Consider the following 18,585-nt stretch of genomic DNA (forward strand, 5'->3'; position numbering starts at 1 on the left):
AAATCTGTGTAAAAATATTTAAACAATAACTTAATGTATTTTAAGTTATCGTTTAGAAATGAAAATAAATAAATTATATCCTATTTTATCTATTTTTATAGTCATGATCATGTTAAAATATAATTATTATACTAAAATAAATATGATAAAATTATATTCAATTGATAAATTTATAAATTTTATTCTCATAAATATAAACTCTTTATTTAAAATATAAGATATGATGATAGAACGACTTAAAATTAACAAACTATATAATACATGTCTAAAAATTAACATATCTTACACTTTTATATATACAATAATAAATTATCTAAAATGAATAAGCATAAAAATATTGGTAAAAAAAAAATCCAGTTTTGAAATATGGGTCAGAATTTAGCATAAATTAAATACAAAATAATTTTTAAATATATTTTCTCATGAATATATTAATTTTCTCATGAATATATTAATTTGCTTAATAACTAAATGCAAATACAATAAGATAAATATATAATAAGAAGAGGCAAATACATAAGGTTTAAACAATTAATTAATTATAACATGTAAATTATAAAATTATTGTATTTGAAATAGTTATATAAATATTTAAGTATATGATTAACATTAAAAATATATATCACTTATGTTCTAAAACAATAATTTATGTATAGAAAATTAAAAACAAACACCCGTGCATCTAGTCTAAGTTAATGGCAAAGACTAGACGAAACACCATCGCTCACATTTCACAAAACACAACTATATCAAGCTTTTCTCAAAAAAAAAAAAAAAACTATATCAAGCTATATACATACACACCCAATCACAAATCAAACCCTCCAACGAAAAAGTATATAATCATTCACTATACAAAGTGAATCAAAGTATTGAAATGTGTAGACTCTTGTTTCTAATCAAGAAAGCGAGTGTCGTCTTTTTCTCTGAAACAAGAAACGGCTCTCAGAAGTTGCCTTTCCCTGCAAGGAAGGTTTAAGACTAGCAAACCTGAAAAGAGAATTGAGTTTGCTTATCTTTTTAGCAAAAGACTTGAAAAGCTTAGTCCCTGGATTAGTTTTAAAGAGTTCTTGTCTAATAGAAATATGGTCTTTCTCTAGATCCGTTAACCTCATCCTCATCCTCGCCACTTCAAGTTTCAGCTCTCTGTTTTCTCTCCTAACCGACGCATAGTTATCTCTTGGAGATATCGCTCCACTTCCTTGCAATCCAAGCCAACCAAACAAACAACCATAAATTAGGTCAAATGAATTATACAATCTACATGGGTAATAAAATAAAACTACCTGCTCCACTTCCTCCACGTTGAGGAAACTGGTGACAGTTACCACTGAATAGAAACTGAGTAGGACTAATGCTACTGCTCATTGCGTTTCTGAGTCTGATCTGCTCAAAGTACAACACTTGTACCGCCATTTGCACAGGTAACCTCTCGTTTTGCGCTGCATGGCTACAAGCTTCTTGTGACAGTTTCTGTGAATCTATCGTCTTACAGAGACGGTAACGCTCTGAATCCTTTATATTCGGATGTACCTATCAAAAATAAATAAAACCAATATTCAAAATATCTTTAGACATAACTAAACGTTTCGATACTATTACTCCGAATGTAGGACCTAGTCGTAAACAAATTAGATATTTTAATTTTAAGTTTAATTATAAAATTATTTTGATGAATTATAAAATTTATATATACACAAAATAATAAATTAGATAAAATTGTGCATTTAAATTACATTTATTGGTTGGTTTGATATATTTAGACATATTTAGATGTGCACAAAAAGACCAATGTAGATTAATTAAAACATATTAAACTAATTTTAATCGATTTAGAACCGTTTAAACTGTGGTGAGGCGCATTAATAAGAAAATCGTTTCAGTTATAACCGACTTAAGTGGCCTCAACCCATTTATAAAACATTGAATAAAACAATATGTGAACTGGCTAATTCATAAAATGAGAGAAAGGTTCAAGAATTTTTACTTTAAGGTAGATGTCAACGGCTCGATAAAGACCATCACTGATGATACGAGCATGATCTGGCAAGAGCTCAGCTAAAGCTATGAACTTCGACGTTGTTAGATTCGTATCCAAAGCTATCTCCGCTAGATAGTTATCCATCAGCTTCGATACTTTCAAGATCGAGCTCTGTTTTGGAGATCCAGGACTGTCGAAATCGAAAATCATCTCTGTTTCATCACCAAACCGGTTACGATGATGTCGATCTTCTTCTTCTTCATCGTCTTCTTCGTCTAGATTCAAGAATATAGAAAAGATTCTCAAGATAGAATCAATGTCGTACATCGTGTTGTTGGCTCCGTCAGGGTTTGTCGGAATCAAGACATCTTCGAGGATGGCTTGGTCTAGCTGAAGACCGATCCTTCGCTCTAAATCTGATCTACATGAGCCTGAAGAAGCAGAGGAGGATGATGTTGCGATAGCCATTTTGAGAAGACTTGAAAGGAACGCTATTGGAACAGAGCTTTTTCTTCCTTGCGTTGGAAGTAACCTAACGATTGTTTCTACAATCATTCTCTGTTTCTTCTTAGCTTCTGAATCAATAACCCTTTCTTTCTCCAGCTTTGTATCCCTAACTATTAGCCCTTGAAGGGATTTATTCGTGTAACTGATCAGTATCTTGCTGATCACGTCTTGTCTCAGCCCTTTCGACCTAACCGCAGAGACAACTCTCTGGAAGAAATCAAGATTCAAAACAGCTACCGACTTCCCCCACCAGTCTAATGGAGTCTCTGGTTCCATATTCGCACCCGAAAACGTGTAATCGAGCTTTAATAGACCTGAAGTAAGCTGCTCTTTGCAGGCGTTGTTGGCGATGGCTATGACTAAACGGTTCACCAAGTTGAGATCTTCAGAGACTGGGACAAGGGCTTCACAGTGATGTAGGACGAGGATGGAGTTGGAGATACTTGGGAGGACCGTTTCTTTGAAGTAATGTTCTGTTTTGATAGCGAGATTGTCCTCTGAGAAATCCTCAGTCATCTCTAGGTAATGAGATGCACAACGAAGCTTAGCTACGTTGAGAAGGTTGATATCAATGTTGATTCCATAGCAGAACTTAGCTGCTAGCTCAAAGGCCTCGGATCCTCCAGGAACACTCGAGAGACATATGTTGAAGGTTTTTGAATCGGTAAGAAGCTTCCTGATCTTTCCACTCCGTGACACAAGAGGAAACTGAGAACACCAAACCAACAAGCAAAAAACTTCAAAACTATATAACTCAAGAAACAGAGGATCCTCTGTTTTGGTATAGATGCTCTGTTTTTAGGTTTTGTGTTTGTTTATTTTACCTTATGAAGACAGAAACTTGAAGATTCAACTTGAACAGTAAGATCACTAGAGACTTCAGATATTGGCCTGCAATAACATATAAAAAAAAAACCCATTAAGTTTCTGAGATTTTTCAATAATGAATTATTGAAGCAAAAGATCTGTGTGGACTTGAATTTTATGATCATGTAAGAACTGCTTGTGTCTTCCATGACTCCAACGCCAAGATTCTAGGATAAGGAAACAGAAAATCTATCATCTAAATTAATGTGTGTGTGTATTTCCTGGTTTTGAGGCCATTTTTAAATTCACAGGCGAGACATGTAAAAGGTTATGTCATCATCAAACTTTTCAAATGAAGACAGAACCAAATGAAGTGTGATTGTACGGATATGTTCCACATAGATACAAAACATGATGTGAGAAATTATTGGTTTTGATGAACAGTAAGATATTTTGACAATAAATGACTTGTGGCTACAGAGATTCACATCACATACGAAGATTTGGATCTTTATTAGCTAAATTTTTCATGGGAAAGAACAAATCTCTTATTCGTTTTCTGACATGTTTCTAGTGAATGCAGACAAAACTAAAATGGTAATCATAATTACAATACTATATATATTACCATTCAGAGGCATGTCTGATGCTTGAGTTCAGACGAAACCCTCTCTTTCCTGTGAAAGTTGGCTTCACTTCTCCTACTGTAGAAAGTCCCATCTCTCTCTCTCTCTCTCTCTCTCTCTCTCTCTCTCTCTCTCTTTACAGAAGAAGAAGAGCTCTTGTGGTTGTTATTGCAGTGAATGTACGTAGTTAATGATGCAAAAAAGGTACAGAAAAAAAGAGTTTTGATATCTTAGGTTAATTAATCTGTTAATCACGTGTAAAGCTGAGGTCATTATTATCATACATGAAATTAAGTTAGTGAAAACAAATGCATGTATATACATTAATTGCTACTAGTGTCCTTTGATGTATGAGATGCATTTCAATCTCATTATTATGGGCTAAGGCATCTATTTTTCTCTTGTTGATTCCTATGGTAATTGTAATGATTACTTCTAATTTCATGATTATGTCCACTCTTGATTGCCTTCAATTAACCGAAATTAAGTTTTCATTTTACATTCTCTGCTCAAAAATTATTGATAAATTATTTAATTTACAAACAATAGCCATACTGAAACGATTTTTTAACAACAAAAGTTAACACTAAATTATTTTATTGCATAGTGTTTATCTATAATGTGATAATATCCAGTGGTGGGTTTTTTTTTGTAGTGCAAAATTTTATTTATAAATTTTATAAGAGGATATGTATTGTGTCATGTGAATTATTTGGTGAGACCAAGCTTTAAGCTCACTCCATGCTTTAATTTTTGAATATGTATTGTTTAATGTGTGGTCCAAAAAAATGTTAGATGATTTCTTGCTTTGGTTATGAAAATTAAAGAAATAAAGAAATAGAAAAGCTGTAGTGATTCCTAGTGATTACACCGATTGAGATTTATACTTAGCTTTAAGGCTGTGTTAATGTGTTATGTAATGATGTTAGGCTGATCGATTAATCTCGAGCCCCTCGAAACATAATATATAATTTTATGGTAATTATGAAAAATTAATCTATGGTGGATTAGTTACATTACGTATCACGTATGAATATATGATAAGCTTTTTGTGAGTTTGATTGTGTAAGGTTGACCAATAGATTAGTGGTAATTTTTTTTTTTTGATCACAAGATATATAGTGGTATTTAAAAAAAAAAACAGTTTATCAAACAAAACAGTGATTTTTTTAGTACTAATTGTAATTGTTGGATAAGATTGGTTGGTTCTGTCGGAATGTATAATAGTCCATCGAAAACGTAAAGCTGATAAAAGATTTGGACTAAAATGCAAACTGAAGGGCAAAAAAAAAAAAAAAAAAAAAAAAACAAATTTTGTGACGGCGCGTCAGGGTCCGAGCATTATCTGATCCTCTCCTTCCTCGGTTCGCGCATTATTCGAATCTCTTCAAAGGGAGCTCCAAGCTTCTAATGGAAAATTAGGGCTTTTCAAATTTTTGAGTTTCCGTTGCGATGGTGGAGAGACGGACTCCTCTGGTGCTCTCATCCACCAGAGCCACACTCCGTTCAGTCCTGAATTCGATTCGACCCGACGAGATTCCGGGCCGACCCGATTCGATACGGCGGAGCGTAAGGTTGCCAGCTGGCATTCTCAGGTGGAAACGAGAAGGAGTAAATGATTCAAAGTTTGATTCTTTAGATGACTCTTCACTGGTCGGACTCTCGACTCAATTGCTCAAGAGACTATCCATCAACTCTGGCTCTTTCGTAAGTCCTTACATAAACTGAAAAATGGATGCTTTATTGTAAAAAAAAAAAATGGATCCTTTATTGTGAGTTTTGATGTTAACATTGAGTATATTTTTATATTGCAAGGTTGTTATCAGCAACATCGACATAGGCATCCAACGGATTGCGCAAGTTGTTGTACTTGATCCTCCTCCCAAGAAGACGCTTGAAGAAGATGCATCATCTGTCACTAGCTTGCCCGTTTCGGACTCTCTTCACATAATGCTTGTCTTCCCCACTTTTGATACGATGAGTCAACAGTTACTAGACCAAGAGGTTGCTTACTTGTCCCCTATGTTAGCCTTTAATCTGAGCTTGCACATGTCCTGCCTGAAGTCCCTAGTCCATCGAGGGAACGAGGTCTTGGAGAAGTACTTTGTTGCTAAACTCGATGAAGAGTCGGTGGTGGCAGGTGAGTCAAAGATTGGTTTGGATTTGGAACCCGTGTCCGAAGCTCCAGGGTATGCATCACATCTAAGAGTTTCTTTTGTTAAGATCCCAGAGTGTGGTACCATTCAGTCATTGGTAGTTAGTTCTTCGTTTGAAGATGAAGAGCGACAAGGGTTGATAGATTCCGCATTGCATAAGTATTTTGGAACCGATAGAGTGCTCTCAAGAGGCGATGTGTTTCGAGTTTGCATTGAGTGGAACTGTGGTTCAAGTATTTGTGTTCCATGTACTCAAGGGTTAGGCTCCAAAGAAGAGGACTTTATCTATTTCAAGGTCGTCGCAATGGAACCTTCTAATGAAAGGTTTCTTAGAGTTAATCACTCACAAACCGCTCTTGTACTTGGAGGATTGGTCTCTTCTGGTCTTCCACCAGATTTGCTTGTTTCTAGTTCAAAGGTTAATATGCCTTTGCAGGTGGACACAGTAAATGTATTGGCATCGGTGCTTTCCCCACCTCTCTGCCCTTCAGCACTCTCCTCAAAACTCAGGGTTGCTGTTTTACTTCATGGCCTGCCAGGTACACTAGAATAAAGTTTTTAAATTTAGTATCTTGTCCTTAAGTATTTGGAGACTGTCTTTGTGTGTTCATACGTTTATACGTTTTATGCTTTTCTTGCATAAAAATGAATCACATGTTAATAGCTATTTTTTTGTTTGTTTCTAATGCTTGTTTCAAGGGTGCGGGAAGAGAACTGTTGTTAACTATGTAGCTAGGAGGTTGGGCCTGCATGTAGTTGAATATAGCTGCCACAGTTTGTTAGCATCATCCGAAAAGCAAACATCTACTGCTTTGGCTCAGACTTTTAATATGGCACGAAGGTAAATTCGTTATAGTCTTCTTTTGTTTTTTTTCTCTAAGATATTCATTACTTGAACTATGTTAATGTCACTTATTTTCATTTGTCACAGGTTCGCACCAACGATACTTCTGCTCCGCCATTTCGAAGTTTTCAAAAATCTGGGATCTCAGGACGGCTCACAGGGTGATCGAGTTGGCGTGGCCTCTGAGATTGCATTGATTATTAAGGAACTCACTGAGCCAGTTTATAATGGTGAATACAGTTCCATGGAAGAGGAGTCCAATAGCAATTCCGTAAGATTTGCATTTCTTTCCTTGGTTCTTCATTGCATGGTGCAGAGTTTCACTTAAGTGATGCCTTATCTGAATATCTATTAATGCAGTCTGTAGATAAAGTTGGGAAGTTTAGGGGACACCAGGTGCTGTTAATCGCATCCGCTGAAACCACTGAAGGTCTCTCTCCAACAATCAGGCGTTGCTTCAGCCATGAGATACGGATGGGTTCTCTAAATGACGAGCAGAGATCCGAATTGCTGTCTCGGTCCCTCCAAGATGTTTCTCAACTCCTTAATGTATGTGAGTACATATACCAATCAAAACCAGAAAAAAAAATCAGTTTATTCTTCTACCATCAAGCTATAGTTTAAGAACTTCAAGCTTGATGCACAGATGATACTGTCTTCTTTTTTGTAGACCAGCTCAGATGATTTTGTGAAAGAATTGGTTGGTCAGACTTCTGGTTTCCTCCCTCGGGACTTGCGTGCTCTAGTCGCTGATGCTGGTGCCAACTTATTCATCAGTAAAGAGTCCGAGACTGAGAAGATTGATTCTCTATCAGGTGATGTAGACCAGTCAAGTCAATTAGGTAACAGCAGTGAGACTTTAACAGCTAAGGATGACTTCTCCAAAGCTTTGGACCGATCAAAGAAGAGAAATGCATCAGCCCTTGGTGCTCCCAACGTAATATCACCACAATGTTTTATTCATCTGCTATCTTGTTTATGAGATCGATATGCATTGTGTTTTTTTTAGGTTCCGAATGTGAAATGGGATGATGTTGGTGGGCTTGAGGATGTGAAGAGTTCGATCCTGGATACAGTTCAGTTACCTCTCCTGCATAAAGATTTGTTTTCTTCTGGACTACGTAAACGTTCCGGTGTGCTTCTCTATGGACCTCCAGGAACAGGGAAAGTGAGTAAAGCTGTGTTTGCCTTCTGACCTTTAGCTACTGTTAATATGTCTGATACCTTTTATCCAAATCTGTAGACTTTACTGGCGAAAGCTGTGGCGACAGAGTGTTCCTTAAACTTCCTCAGCGTAAAAGGTCCAGAGCTGATCAACATGTACATTGGCGAGTCAGAGAAAAACGTTCGAGATATCTTCGAAAAGGCGAGATCGGCGCGGCCGTGTGTGATCTTCTTTGATGAGCTTGACTCTCTTGCTCCAGCGCGAGGCGCTTCTGGCGATTCAGGAGGAGTGATGGACCGAGTGGTCTCTCAGATGCTAGCGGAGATTGATGGACTGAGCGATTCTTCGCAGGATCTGTTTATTATAGGAGCGAGCAACAGACCTGATTTGATTGATCCAGCTCTTCTACGACCTGGGAGATTCGACAAGCTTCTTTACGTTGGAGTCAATGCTGATGCTTCTTACAGAGAAAGGTTTACACAATTTTAAAACAAAATCAAAAAACACATTTGCACATATTATCTTATCCTTGTTTTTGTAGGGTATTAAAAGCACTTACTCGGAAATTTAAGTTGAGCGAAGATGTGTCGCTTTATTTAGTAGCGAAGAAGTGTCCGTCTACGTTCACTGGCGCTGATATGTATGCGTTGTGTGCTGATGCTTGGTTTCAGGCAGCTAAGCGAAAGGTTAAATACATACTTTAAAGATTGTTATAATCTTCTTCTAGTTTCATTGTATAATGATATTCTATGGAAAATGCAGGTGTTGAATTCAGATTCAGGGGATGATTCTATTCCAGAAGACGATCCGGACTCTGTTGTTGTAGAGTTTATAGATTTTATAAAGGTAGAACCTTTTTTTTCATCATCTACCCTCAAAGACCTCGAGTATGAAGTACACGTTGATGTTGAAAAATCTCTACTTGTTGTGTCATTGTAGGCGATGGATCAGCTTTCACCATCACTATCCATAACTGAACTGAAGAAGTATGAGGCGCTTCGAGACCAATTCGAAGGCCGTTCCAGCTGAAAACTCCTCAGTCATAATAGCAAAGAAAAAATTACACAGAGCTGAAACTATTCTGTTTTATTTTATGAGATGGGACACAATAATAAACCCATCAGATCAGACTCTTATAGATGATGAACAGACTCAGATCCCTTATGAATATATATGATTAGTTCTGTTCTGTTTGATGTATGTGTTACCCTTATACATTCAGTTCGGTAGATTTGTTTCCATAGTGCGGACAAGTGGTTCAATCAATCCATGTAATAATTTAACTCAAATAAGGTCAGAATCCAAATGGTAAAAGGATTTGTTTTTGATTGTCCTTTTTCATGTAAAAAGGGAGATCAGTATTAAATTATTAATACAAATCTGATTTGTTGTCAACACACAAGTTGTGCGGAATGTACAACAAACAAGCTTTGAGATTTTGACCGACCACTTGAGATGCTGACATCATCATTGTCACGTGGAACATTGCTTTGTTTGTGCGAGCTTGTCCGAAAGATCCAGTTTTGAGTTTTTTTTTTTCTCTTTCCTTTTTTTCATTTTTTTGTTTGTTCGAGAAAATAGCCACCAACGAGAGAGAGAGAGAATGAGAAGGAATCAGAAAATGGATATTTGAATTTTCCAAAAGCTTCGATCTTTGAAAGTTTTCAAATTCCTCAGGTGAGCTCGCTATTCACTTCCAACGTTATTCATTAGCTAAGTTGAGAATTTTTTGTTTTCCCAATCTCGATCTGAGTTTTTTGAGAATTGATCGGATTATAGCAATAAAAGGTTTTGTTTGTTTTTAGATGATTTCGGTGAGCAGCAGCGATGCTAGAAACGAAATAGGGTTAGGGTTTGGTGGAGGAATTGAGGAAGAAGACATGGAGATGGATGAAGATGAGGAAGAGGAAAGCACACATTCTTATGTTTCTTGCGTTGACCCTGACGTTGCTCTCTCTTATATTGTAAAACACACCTTCTTCCTCTTCAACCTTCTTTAGATCTTTCTCAACTCTTGTTTGATTTCAACTACTTAATATTTGAAAAAGGATGAGAAGCTGGAGAACGTGTTAGGACATTTTCAAAAGGATTTTGAAGGTGGAGTCTCAGCTGAAAATTTGGGTAAATGTTCCTTTCTTATTGCTACTTACTACTTACCTTTCAGGGTGTATCTATCTTTTAACAGCAATCTCTCTCATTATATGGATAGGTGCAAAGTACGGTGGCTATGGTTCGTTTCTGTCTATGTATCAAAGATCTCCTGCTTGTAAGAGTCCACCACAAGTGGTAAGACCCACTCTCAAGCTTTTAGAGGTCAGATGTAAAAATATTTTCTAAGAGTCAACTTTTTTTTTATAGGTGGGTCAACCTAAGTGCTCAGCTTCACCTTCAAAAGCTGGTTCTACTTCTAAAGCTCCTCCTCCTGCTTCTTCTGATGTTTTGGCCAAGATGAAAAACTTGGTCAAATCAAGTAATGATATCAAACAAAAACCTCTCACCAAAACCTCTCCTTCTCCTTCTTCTTCTTCTGCTCCTTCTAATCATAAGACACTCAAACTCCGTATCAAAGTTGGTTCAAAAAGTGACCTCTCTCTGAAAAACGTTTCTACCTATGATGGTAAACAAGGCCTCAATATGATGCCACCATCAGAAGTTGAAGAAGGGTTACTGATTGGGACTCATGATTCGCCAACTAAAATTCTTATGGTGAGTATTTTTGTTTGTTCTCTCAGTGATGAATGTGAGTTTGGTCTTGATGCATTTCTTTGTGTAGGCTATGGTGTCTTTCCCTTTTCATAAAGACCAGCTGTTATCACCTCTCTCTGATGATCTCATTCAGTTGGGAAAGAAAGGACACATCATGAAAGATGCACTAAGGTGTGTGAAGAAGGAAAAGTTAAAGTATATGCCTCCACCGTCAAACAGGCTTGATGGAAGTCATATTGTATCTGATACTGATAGAGAGGTTGATAAAGAGTCGTCATGTGAGGAGCTTGTTTCCAAGACTATGAAGCTTCCTCTTCTGTCCTGTCTATCACCGTCATCTATCCACCGGGCAAAAGAGATTGATAAGATATCAGATTCTTATGTGGAGGGTGCATTGAGAGGGATGAGCAACACTGACCTGGATGCAGCTTTGATGGGAGGTTCAAAGCCTGAACTGGAAGATGATGTAGTAGCGTTTCCAGATCAAAGTGTTGAGGGAACTGAAAGTGTTAACACAAGAAAAGACATGGAAGAAGGTGAACATGTAGATCCTGTGGTAAAGGTTAGTAAGAGTGAAGAGCAAAGTTTGAAGTCAAAACTTCCTAAAGCACAGAAGTCCCGGAAAAGTTCAAGCAGGAATGGTTTGAGAGGCAAGGATGCTGCTGTAAATGTAATTAATACGAGTCTACCAGATAAATTGCAAGAAGATATTGGTGATTCAGGAGAAGCAAAAGAACAAGAACAAAGTAGTCTGGTTCCTAAATCTAAGAAAGAAAATCTCTCAGAAGAAAGTGCAGTGAAGGAGAGTTTCAACAGTGTTAGAAACGATGAAGAGGCATGGAAGTGTGAACCAGATTCGAAGCATCCTATCAAGTCAAGTGACTTAAATAAAGATCTACACAACGCTAAGGAGAGTGTTAGATCAGAAGTGAAAAATAAGCATTCTGTTGTAGGAGGAATGGAACCTGAAAGAGAACTGTCTGGGACTTGTAAGAAACCAAAGACTGGAAAATCAAGATTTTCTGCTCTAGATCAACCTGGATCCAACAAAACTATTAAGGATATTGGTAAGCCTTCCCCTCATGAAGACAGAAAGAGGAAACAGAAGGAAAATAAAGAAAGTGGAGATTGTATTAGAGACGCCGCAGTAATGGAGCCAAGTGGAGAGAAAGTTAGAAAGCAAAAGAGGCTTAAGGGTTCAAGTTATGATGGAAAGGAGTTGCCTGAGAGTTGTGATAGGGACAGAGTAGTTACTCAGGAAAATGGTAGAGATAGTGCTTCTCATCAACCTTTGGTCCATGAAGCCAAAGGTTCACTAGTTGACTCACTAGCTCCTTCAGCCTTAGACCCACCTGAGCTTAAATCAGAAAGAATCTCAGACCGGGATAAACACCATGATACTGACTCTAGTGCTGGTGATACTCGAAAAAGATGCAGAGATGGTGAAGGTTATATCACTATGGATAAACCAGGGACAACAAGGAAGGCTGCAGAAAGTTTGAGGGACAACAAAGAAGGTTATTGCACAGAGAGTGAACCTCAACAAGAAAAGGCAAAAGAAAGCAGAAACAAGAAAAGACCTGCTAGAAAAGTGTCTATAGAGAGTAACAAAGAGGACTCATCAAGGGAACATCAAGATCCTATTAATAAGCTAGATAATACAAATAGTACAGACCAAGTTGAAGTCTTAAATCACGGCAGGGAGATATCAACTACAAAGACAAAGGTTATGAGACATGATGATCATGTTGGCTCAAGCCCTTTGAAAAAGGAAATTACGAGTCAGGCTGCATCCAACTCAATCAAAGAGGCTACAGACTTGAAACACATAGCTGATCGTCTTAAGGTTTGGGCATATTTATTGCAAAAATGTTGTCTGCTGTCTCTCTCTCCCCTGCCTTAACATAGACATTATTATCCTTTTTTGCAGAACGCTGGGAACAATCACGAGAGCATTGGTTTTTACTTTCAGGCAGCGCTTAAGTTTCTTCATGGTGCCTCCCTTTTGGAATCCTCTGGCACTGAGAATGCCACACATAAGAGCATTGTCACATCCAAGCATATCTATGGCAGTACAGCAAAACTTTGCAAGTAAGTTTGGCATTCAGCAAGATCTGACTTCACTGTGATGGTACTTGTTCATGTTGGCCTCTCATTTTCGCTGAGTTTCTTCATTGTGGCGTATAGATACTTCTAGTATGTCAAGATGTGCAAATGTTTCTATTGAACCGAATCCTCATGTTATATGTTTATGTAACAGGTTCTGTGCACATGAATATGAGAAAGATAAAGATATGGGGGCTGCTGCTTTGGCTTATAAATGTATGGAAGTAGCTTATCTAAGGATAACTTATTCCTCCCATGGAAACATAAACAGATATAAATCTGAGTTGGAAGCATCTCTGCAAGTGATTCCTTCAGGTATTTAGAATAAAAATAAAGAACATAATATTTTAAAAATGTTTGGGGGCTGATGAATTACTTTCCATCTTGTTGGGACAGGTGAATCTCCTTCCTTTGCTTCTGATGGTGAAAACCCAAACAAGACATTGGTAGCAGAGAAGGTTGCCTTGTCCACCCCTGTGAGGTCATCCCCTAAAGTAACTGGAAACCATGTTCTCTCTTCAGGAAACCATTCCTCTCTTTCACAGCTTTTGACTTTTGTAAGTTCAGTTATTTTACTTCTGTGGTCTGGTGCCTTCAGAGTTCAGATATATATAAATACACATATTTAGTTTAGGTTTACAGAACCATTTAGCTGCTTTAGTACGTAGTTGAGATAGTTTCTTGGTTGAGACTTGAGCAACATTAATTGGAATCATCTTCAAGTATAGCATCATATTCATTACCATCATCATAAAAAAATAGTGTTATGCGTGTAAACATAATCAGATGTTTGTATAAGTAGTCTTGCAGCTAATGGATGTGTTCCTTAGATACATATATTTTGGTCTTGCAGTCGCAAAACGTAAGCCTTGCAATGGATGCATCAAGAAAAGCACAGACCGCCTTTGCAGTTGCAAAGGGGAAATCGTCTGACACCAGATACAGTAGTAACGGCATAACATCCATCAAAAGGGCTATTGATTTCAGTTTTCAGGACATGGAGAAGCTGGTGCATGCGGTGAGGTTTGCAATGGAATCCATAAACCGATGATTGTGAATTATGATCTCACCTTTGTACAAGTATCATAGGGCCATACTCAGAGCGGAGAAGAGAAAGGAAAGCTACCTTTGAGTTTTGCTTGGGGAATTGTAGACTATATAAACTTATTTTACTGCGCAAGTGTATAGTGTTAGGACCTTATTTGTGAGAGACTTGACGAAGATTTGAAGTTATCATCATGTGTTTGTTCATATATATATCCCTTGTAGTATCAGAGAACTTTAGGAAGAGGTTAACAAGAACTGGAACTAAATTACTCAACCATTGTAGCAACTCTCTTTCTATCTATTCGTTTCATTCACATTTTATATGAGGGGCTATTTATCAAGATTTGAATTATTTTTGTAAAGGACTACCGTAAAGAGTAAAAAAACACATTATATATCAGAAAAAGTATTATCCAAATATTTTTAGGAAAAAAACCAAAAGAGAAGAATGTATTAAAGACGAAATCTAAACAACATTTTTCTTTGCTTTCTTTGACTAGGCGACATATTTGAAAGTGCTGGGATTTTCAGTATCCCTCTCCAAATAATCTCTGCTGATCAAATCCTCAATACGTTTCTTGATCATCTTTATATCAGGCTGCAAAAATTAAAAAAAAAAAAAACATTAAGAAACATTCATAATCAAACCAATGCGTGTGACTACTAATAAACTTTGTTTTTTAACAAGTTTACCTTGAACATTCGGCTAAGCTGCTCAACACATTCAGAGACCAACTGTTGATGAGGCAACACTTTTCTGCTCTTCATGATCCGCACAAGAGAAGCATCAATAGCGTAACGTCGATCTTTATCAACATCTTCTACTACTTTCTTGCGGTCATCCACTGGAGGAAGAGGCACCTGTTTCACAAAAAAAGAAAAAAAGAATTAGTAGCTATATAGTCTTTCTTTATTGATCTGAAAACAAGACAATAATCTTATGCGTACACATACCTTGATTCTCCGCATCTTATCGGTGAACTTGGAGTTGAATTCGAAAGAATCAGTTTTAGAGATGGTCTTTGAGGCTGGTTCCTTTTTAAGAAACTTGTACTTTGCGCATGAGAGTGAATGAAGCACCCTTACAAGATCTTCATGGCCAAGGTTTAGCTGATCAATGAGCTCCTGGTAGGTTAATCTTTCTGTGTTGTTGAAAGCACAAAGCACAGCAGCCTGAAAACAGAAAAAATATATGTATCAAAAATATGTAAAGTTGAAATCAAAAATATATAAAGCAGAAAAAGATATATGAACATACCTGGTAGGTAGAAACTATCAACTCGATAGGTTTAGCATCGAATCTTCCAGTAAGATTACAATTTCCCAGAGAGTAAATCCACATAAGTCTCCTGTGTTTGGTTTTGATCTCATAATGAGCCTTGAAACTCTCAATACAGTTGACCATTTCGAGTGGGAGATTGAGGTCTGAAGTCTTGTAACTCGGCCAAAAACCAGTGGTCAGAACAGTGACCGTGAAATCAACACCTTTGGGTTTACCAGTATTGGTATTTTTAAAATATTCCTCGAAGCCAGTCTGCTGGTCTTTTCCCAATTGCATATCCGTCACCATTCCCTCCATCTTTGAAGTAAACTGACCACCGAACTGTCCTTTGAGCTTTGTGAGTATACTTCTTTCATGGTCGTCACTAAACCTTCCGAATAAAAGCCTACGTGCTAGCTTCTTCCTGCATGCATACAACAAGCCATTCTAAATACCAGTGCCTCTCAAATAATTTCTAGACCTTGTTAAAACAAAATATTAGTAGTATATTTAACATTGTATTAAAATAGTTTTAAAACTTTGTTTTAAAACAAAATATCAGTAGTATATTTAACATTGTATTAAAATAGTTTTAAAACTTTGTTTTGGAATTATAGGCTCTAGATTTAACAGTTTTTAATTTACAGATGCAAACCGTTAGCCTAAGCTAAATAGCATCTTGAATAAATGAATTAGCCTAAGCAATAAGATTTAAAGATGAGTGTACAGTACCTATAGAACTCTGCGAAAAGATCCTTGTCACTTATGTAGTCAAGGAGCTTAACCACCTGTAAGCATTAAGAGACAATATTAGCATCAAGACTAGATAGAATCAACGACAATGAAGGAAAAAAAGAAGAGAATGTTTACATTGTCAATGGTAGACTCAATAGTAGAGTCATCATTCGACTTGTCATTGGCTGCCTTCTTGAAAAGATTGTCACAAAACGTTGCAAGCATCTCTGCACTTGAGCTTCCAGCCACTTTCTTGTTACAAAAGATTTCAAAGGCTTCTTTCAACGCCTTATGGAATAAGGTATGGTTCTGAAAGCAGTCGGTGACATAGGCCATGTACTTATCGTGCAAGTCAATTATCTTTCTGACAAGAACCTGTTCCTCCACGATACCACTAGTAGCCGCGTCTTCGGCTTGTTTGATAAGAGAGTTACCTTCTGCGGTAACATGAAGCCTAAAAGCTACCGCAACAGGTTCCAACCCTTCGGGGATTTCATGGTAAAGCCTGTACATCCTCGAGAGATCATCCGTCTTGTCATCTCTCAGCAATGCGCTGCAGCCTGAGTTCTCCTTTTCCAGAAGCTGTTTTGCAACCAAAACCAACAAATTGGTTTGCACATTTTTAAGTAGTTTGGGCTCGGTGTCTGAATGAAGGTAGTGTGAGACTCTCTCCTTCTCCTTCTTTAAAGACTCCTCCGCCTTGATCATGTACTCAGGGCAAGAATCCTCTTGGATCCATCTTGAGGCCTTGCGAGAATAGTAAGAATTTGTTTCTGTAAGAAAGAAGTCCTCAAAATCCTTTTCGTACCTCTCCATGTTTCCCATCCCATTCTGAACAAAGAGATCTAACACGTTCTTCAATAGTGCCCTATCAATCTGTTGGCCCTCTCGCTCTTTATGAATCTGGATAATACAAAACCGTGTTAGATAGAGTTCTGTCTATACATCATCAAAGAGTTCTATATACATGTACTTACCAGTGCTATAACAACTTGTTTGACATTGAAGTGAACTTTTTCGTAAACATGGTCGCGGAAACAGGTCATGCCAACTACAGTTAGGCTTGAATTGCCACTCCGTGCAATGTAGTAACGGTCAAGATAGTAGAAGAAGTGAGATAACCACCTAACCATAATCTTATTAATATCCGACCATCGTGAAAGCTCTCTTAGCATGTATTCGTCATGCTTCTCCATGATAGAGGGCAAGATCTAACACACACACACACACACACAAATATATGTTAAAAAAATTATTTATAAGAAAACCCTAATAAATAATAATAAAAACTGGGTCGATAGAATACTCACCGTATCCTTGTCATAATCTTGAAAGATGGCACCATACTTTTCATAAAGCTGTCCAGACAAATCATAAGGTGGTTTCTGGATGCACATATTGTAAACTATTGTGTAGTTTCCAATATATTCATGAGACGCAAAGGGTGGTTCAGGTTTTCCTTCAATAATCCTTGTGAGCTTGGTAACAGCCGCATCAATGAGTTTACATCCTTCCTCAATGGTCATAGGCTCAGGATTTTGTCTAGAAGACATTCTTAATCAAATTCTAATGGAAAACTAGGGTTTTGAGAGAGAGAGAACTGAGATGGAATGAAAGTGTGAACAATAAGCTTTGAGGAGATAGGTATTTATAGCGATTAGTTAAGGCGGTGGCTAATAATTATCAATTTTGATTTTTTTTAATAAATGTAAACCTTATCAATTGAGATTTTAAAGGAAGTAAATCTGGAAACTTTATTATTTTCGAATTTCTTTCTATTTTTTGCTAATAATTTCAAGATATATACAAGTTTAGATTACTTTTTCTTTTTCTTGTGATAATTATTAAAAGGAAATTTTTATTCAGTTTTAAATTTTGATTTTAGTTATGATTATCAATCCTATAAAATTATGAAATGTGAGGTAAATAAATTAAAATAACTAAATGATAAAATACTAATCACTGTCTCTTATCTCTGTAGTTTTAAAATTAATTTCTAACACAATCGATCTATTTTGTGAAATTTGATTGTTTTTCGGCCCACAAAAACCCAATCTTCATTTACTGGTCTAACGATTAAGGTTACACACAAATAAATAAGGTAGATACACAATTATAATGACCACTTCAAAAATAGAATTAATTAAAATTTGATACAATTAGCAAAGTATTAATAAGTACTTAACATAGGAGAAAACCTATAAAACCTTTAACTTTTAAATCGAAGCCTGGTATATCTCACACTTTCATTTGAAATGCATTTAAGTAAAAAGAAACAAAATAAAAAGAATCCTAAATTTTTAAAACAAAAAAAAAACTTTGAAGTTTCATTTAAATTATTTTAATTTACAAACTTCAAAGACTATTTTAATTTCCTTATTTTGTTGACTAAAATTGTTTTGGATACACAAGAAAGGTGAAAAACAACAGTTAATTCTAGACATGTCAATTAGGGCCGAAGCCCGTAGTCCGAGCCCGCCCAGCCCTAAAAATTACCGGGCTTGGGCTTAGAGCTTTATAAGCCCAAAAAAAATTGGGCCTTTTGGGCTAAGCCCATTTGGGCTTTGGGTATTTTGGGCTTAAGTCCGTTTGGGCTAGGGCCGACCCGAAAACCCGAAATTTATATTTTAGCGTAAATATTATC

At 36.7% G+C, this 18,585-nt stretch overlaps 4 protein-coding genes across 6 annotated transcripts; 2 read left to right on the forward strand and 2 right to left on the reverse strand.

Annotated features, from left to right (window-relative positions):
* Positions 1-685: 685 nt before the first annotated feature.
* On the reverse strand, positions 686-4,407 carry LOC106311818 (BTB/POZ domain-containing protein At1g03010). Of its 3 annotated transcripts, none has more exons than XM_013749115.1 (5): positions 3,924-4,407; positions 3,313-3,379; positions 1,988-3,196; positions 1,287-1,533; positions 686-1,201 (listed from the first exon to the last, which is right to left on the reverse strand). In XM_013749115.1, the coding sequence occupies exons 1-5, from the start codon at positions 4,013-4,015 to the stop codon at positions 900-902; spliced, it is 1,917 nt and encodes a 638-aa protein (XP_013604569.1). In that variant the 5' UTR covers positions 4,016-4,407; the 3' UTR covers positions 686-899. The 3 variants fall into 3 exon arrangements, with proteins under 3 accessions (XP_013604569.1, XP_013604567.1, XP_013604568.1); XM_013749113.1 differs by lacking the exon at positions 3,924-4,407 and adding an exon at positions 3,464-3,614 and having other exon boundaries at positions 689-1,201; XM_013749114.1 differs by lacking the exon at positions 3,924-4,407 and adding an exon at positions 3,464-3,617 and having other exon boundaries at positions 960-1,197.
* An 846-nt stretch (positions 4,408-5,253) lies between these two features.
* On the forward strand, positions 5,254-9,280 carry LOC106311817 (peroxisome biogenesis protein 6). Its single transcript, XM_013749111.1, has 11 exons — positions 5,254-5,628; positions 5,737-6,616; positions 6,777-6,918; positions 7,009-7,192; positions 7,282-7,470; positions 7,592-7,858; positions 7,931-8,089; positions 8,165-8,559; positions 8,628-8,772; positions 8,849-8,932; positions 9,026-9,280. The coding sequence occupies exons 1-11, from the start codon at positions 5,374-5,376 to the stop codon at positions 9,113-9,115; spliced, it is 2,790 nt and encodes a 929-aa protein (XP_013604565.1). The 5' UTR covers positions 5,254-5,373; the 3' UTR covers positions 9,116-9,280.
* Positions 9,281-9,518: 238 nt separating this feature from the next.
* Positions 9,519-14,153, forward strand: LOC106312011. Its single transcript, XM_013749377.1, has 10 exons — positions 9,519-9,763; positions 9,892-10,050; positions 10,135-10,207; positions 10,296-10,372; positions 10,445-10,792; positions 10,860-12,638; positions 12,723-12,883; positions 13,053-13,213; positions 13,295-13,455; positions 13,752-14,153. The coding sequence occupies exons 2-10, from the start codon at positions 9,892-9,894 to the stop codon at positions 13,947-13,949; spliced, it is 3,117 nt and encodes a 1,038-aa protein (XP_013604831.1). The 5' UTR covers positions 9,519-9,763; the 3' UTR covers positions 13,950-14,153.
* A 198-nt stretch (positions 14,154-14,351) lies between these two features.
* Positions 14,352-17,541, reverse strand: LOC106310208 (cullin-1). Its single transcript, XM_013747436.1, has 8 exons — positions 17,252-17,541; positions 16,919-17,152; positions 16,077-16,844; positions 15,939-15,994; positions 15,204-15,630; positions 14,900-15,118; positions 14,639-14,806; positions 14,352-14,543 (listed from the first exon to the last, which is right to left on the reverse strand). Exons 1-8 carry the CDS (start codon positions 17,492-17,494, stop codon positions 14,442-14,444), a joined length of 2,217 nt encoding a protein of 738 aa, XP_013602890.1. The 5' UTR covers positions 17,495-17,541; the 3' UTR covers positions 14,352-14,441.
* Between the last annotated feature and the right edge of the window lie 1,044 nt (positions 17,542-18,585).

This window comes from Brassica oleracea, chromosome C8, assembly GCF_000695525.1.
Source record: "Brassica oleracea var. oleracea cultivar TO1000 chromosome C8, BOL, whole genome shotgun sequence".
NCBI lineage: Eukaryota > Viridiplantae > Streptophyta > Magnoliopsida > Brassicales > Brassicaceae > Brassica > Brassica oleracea.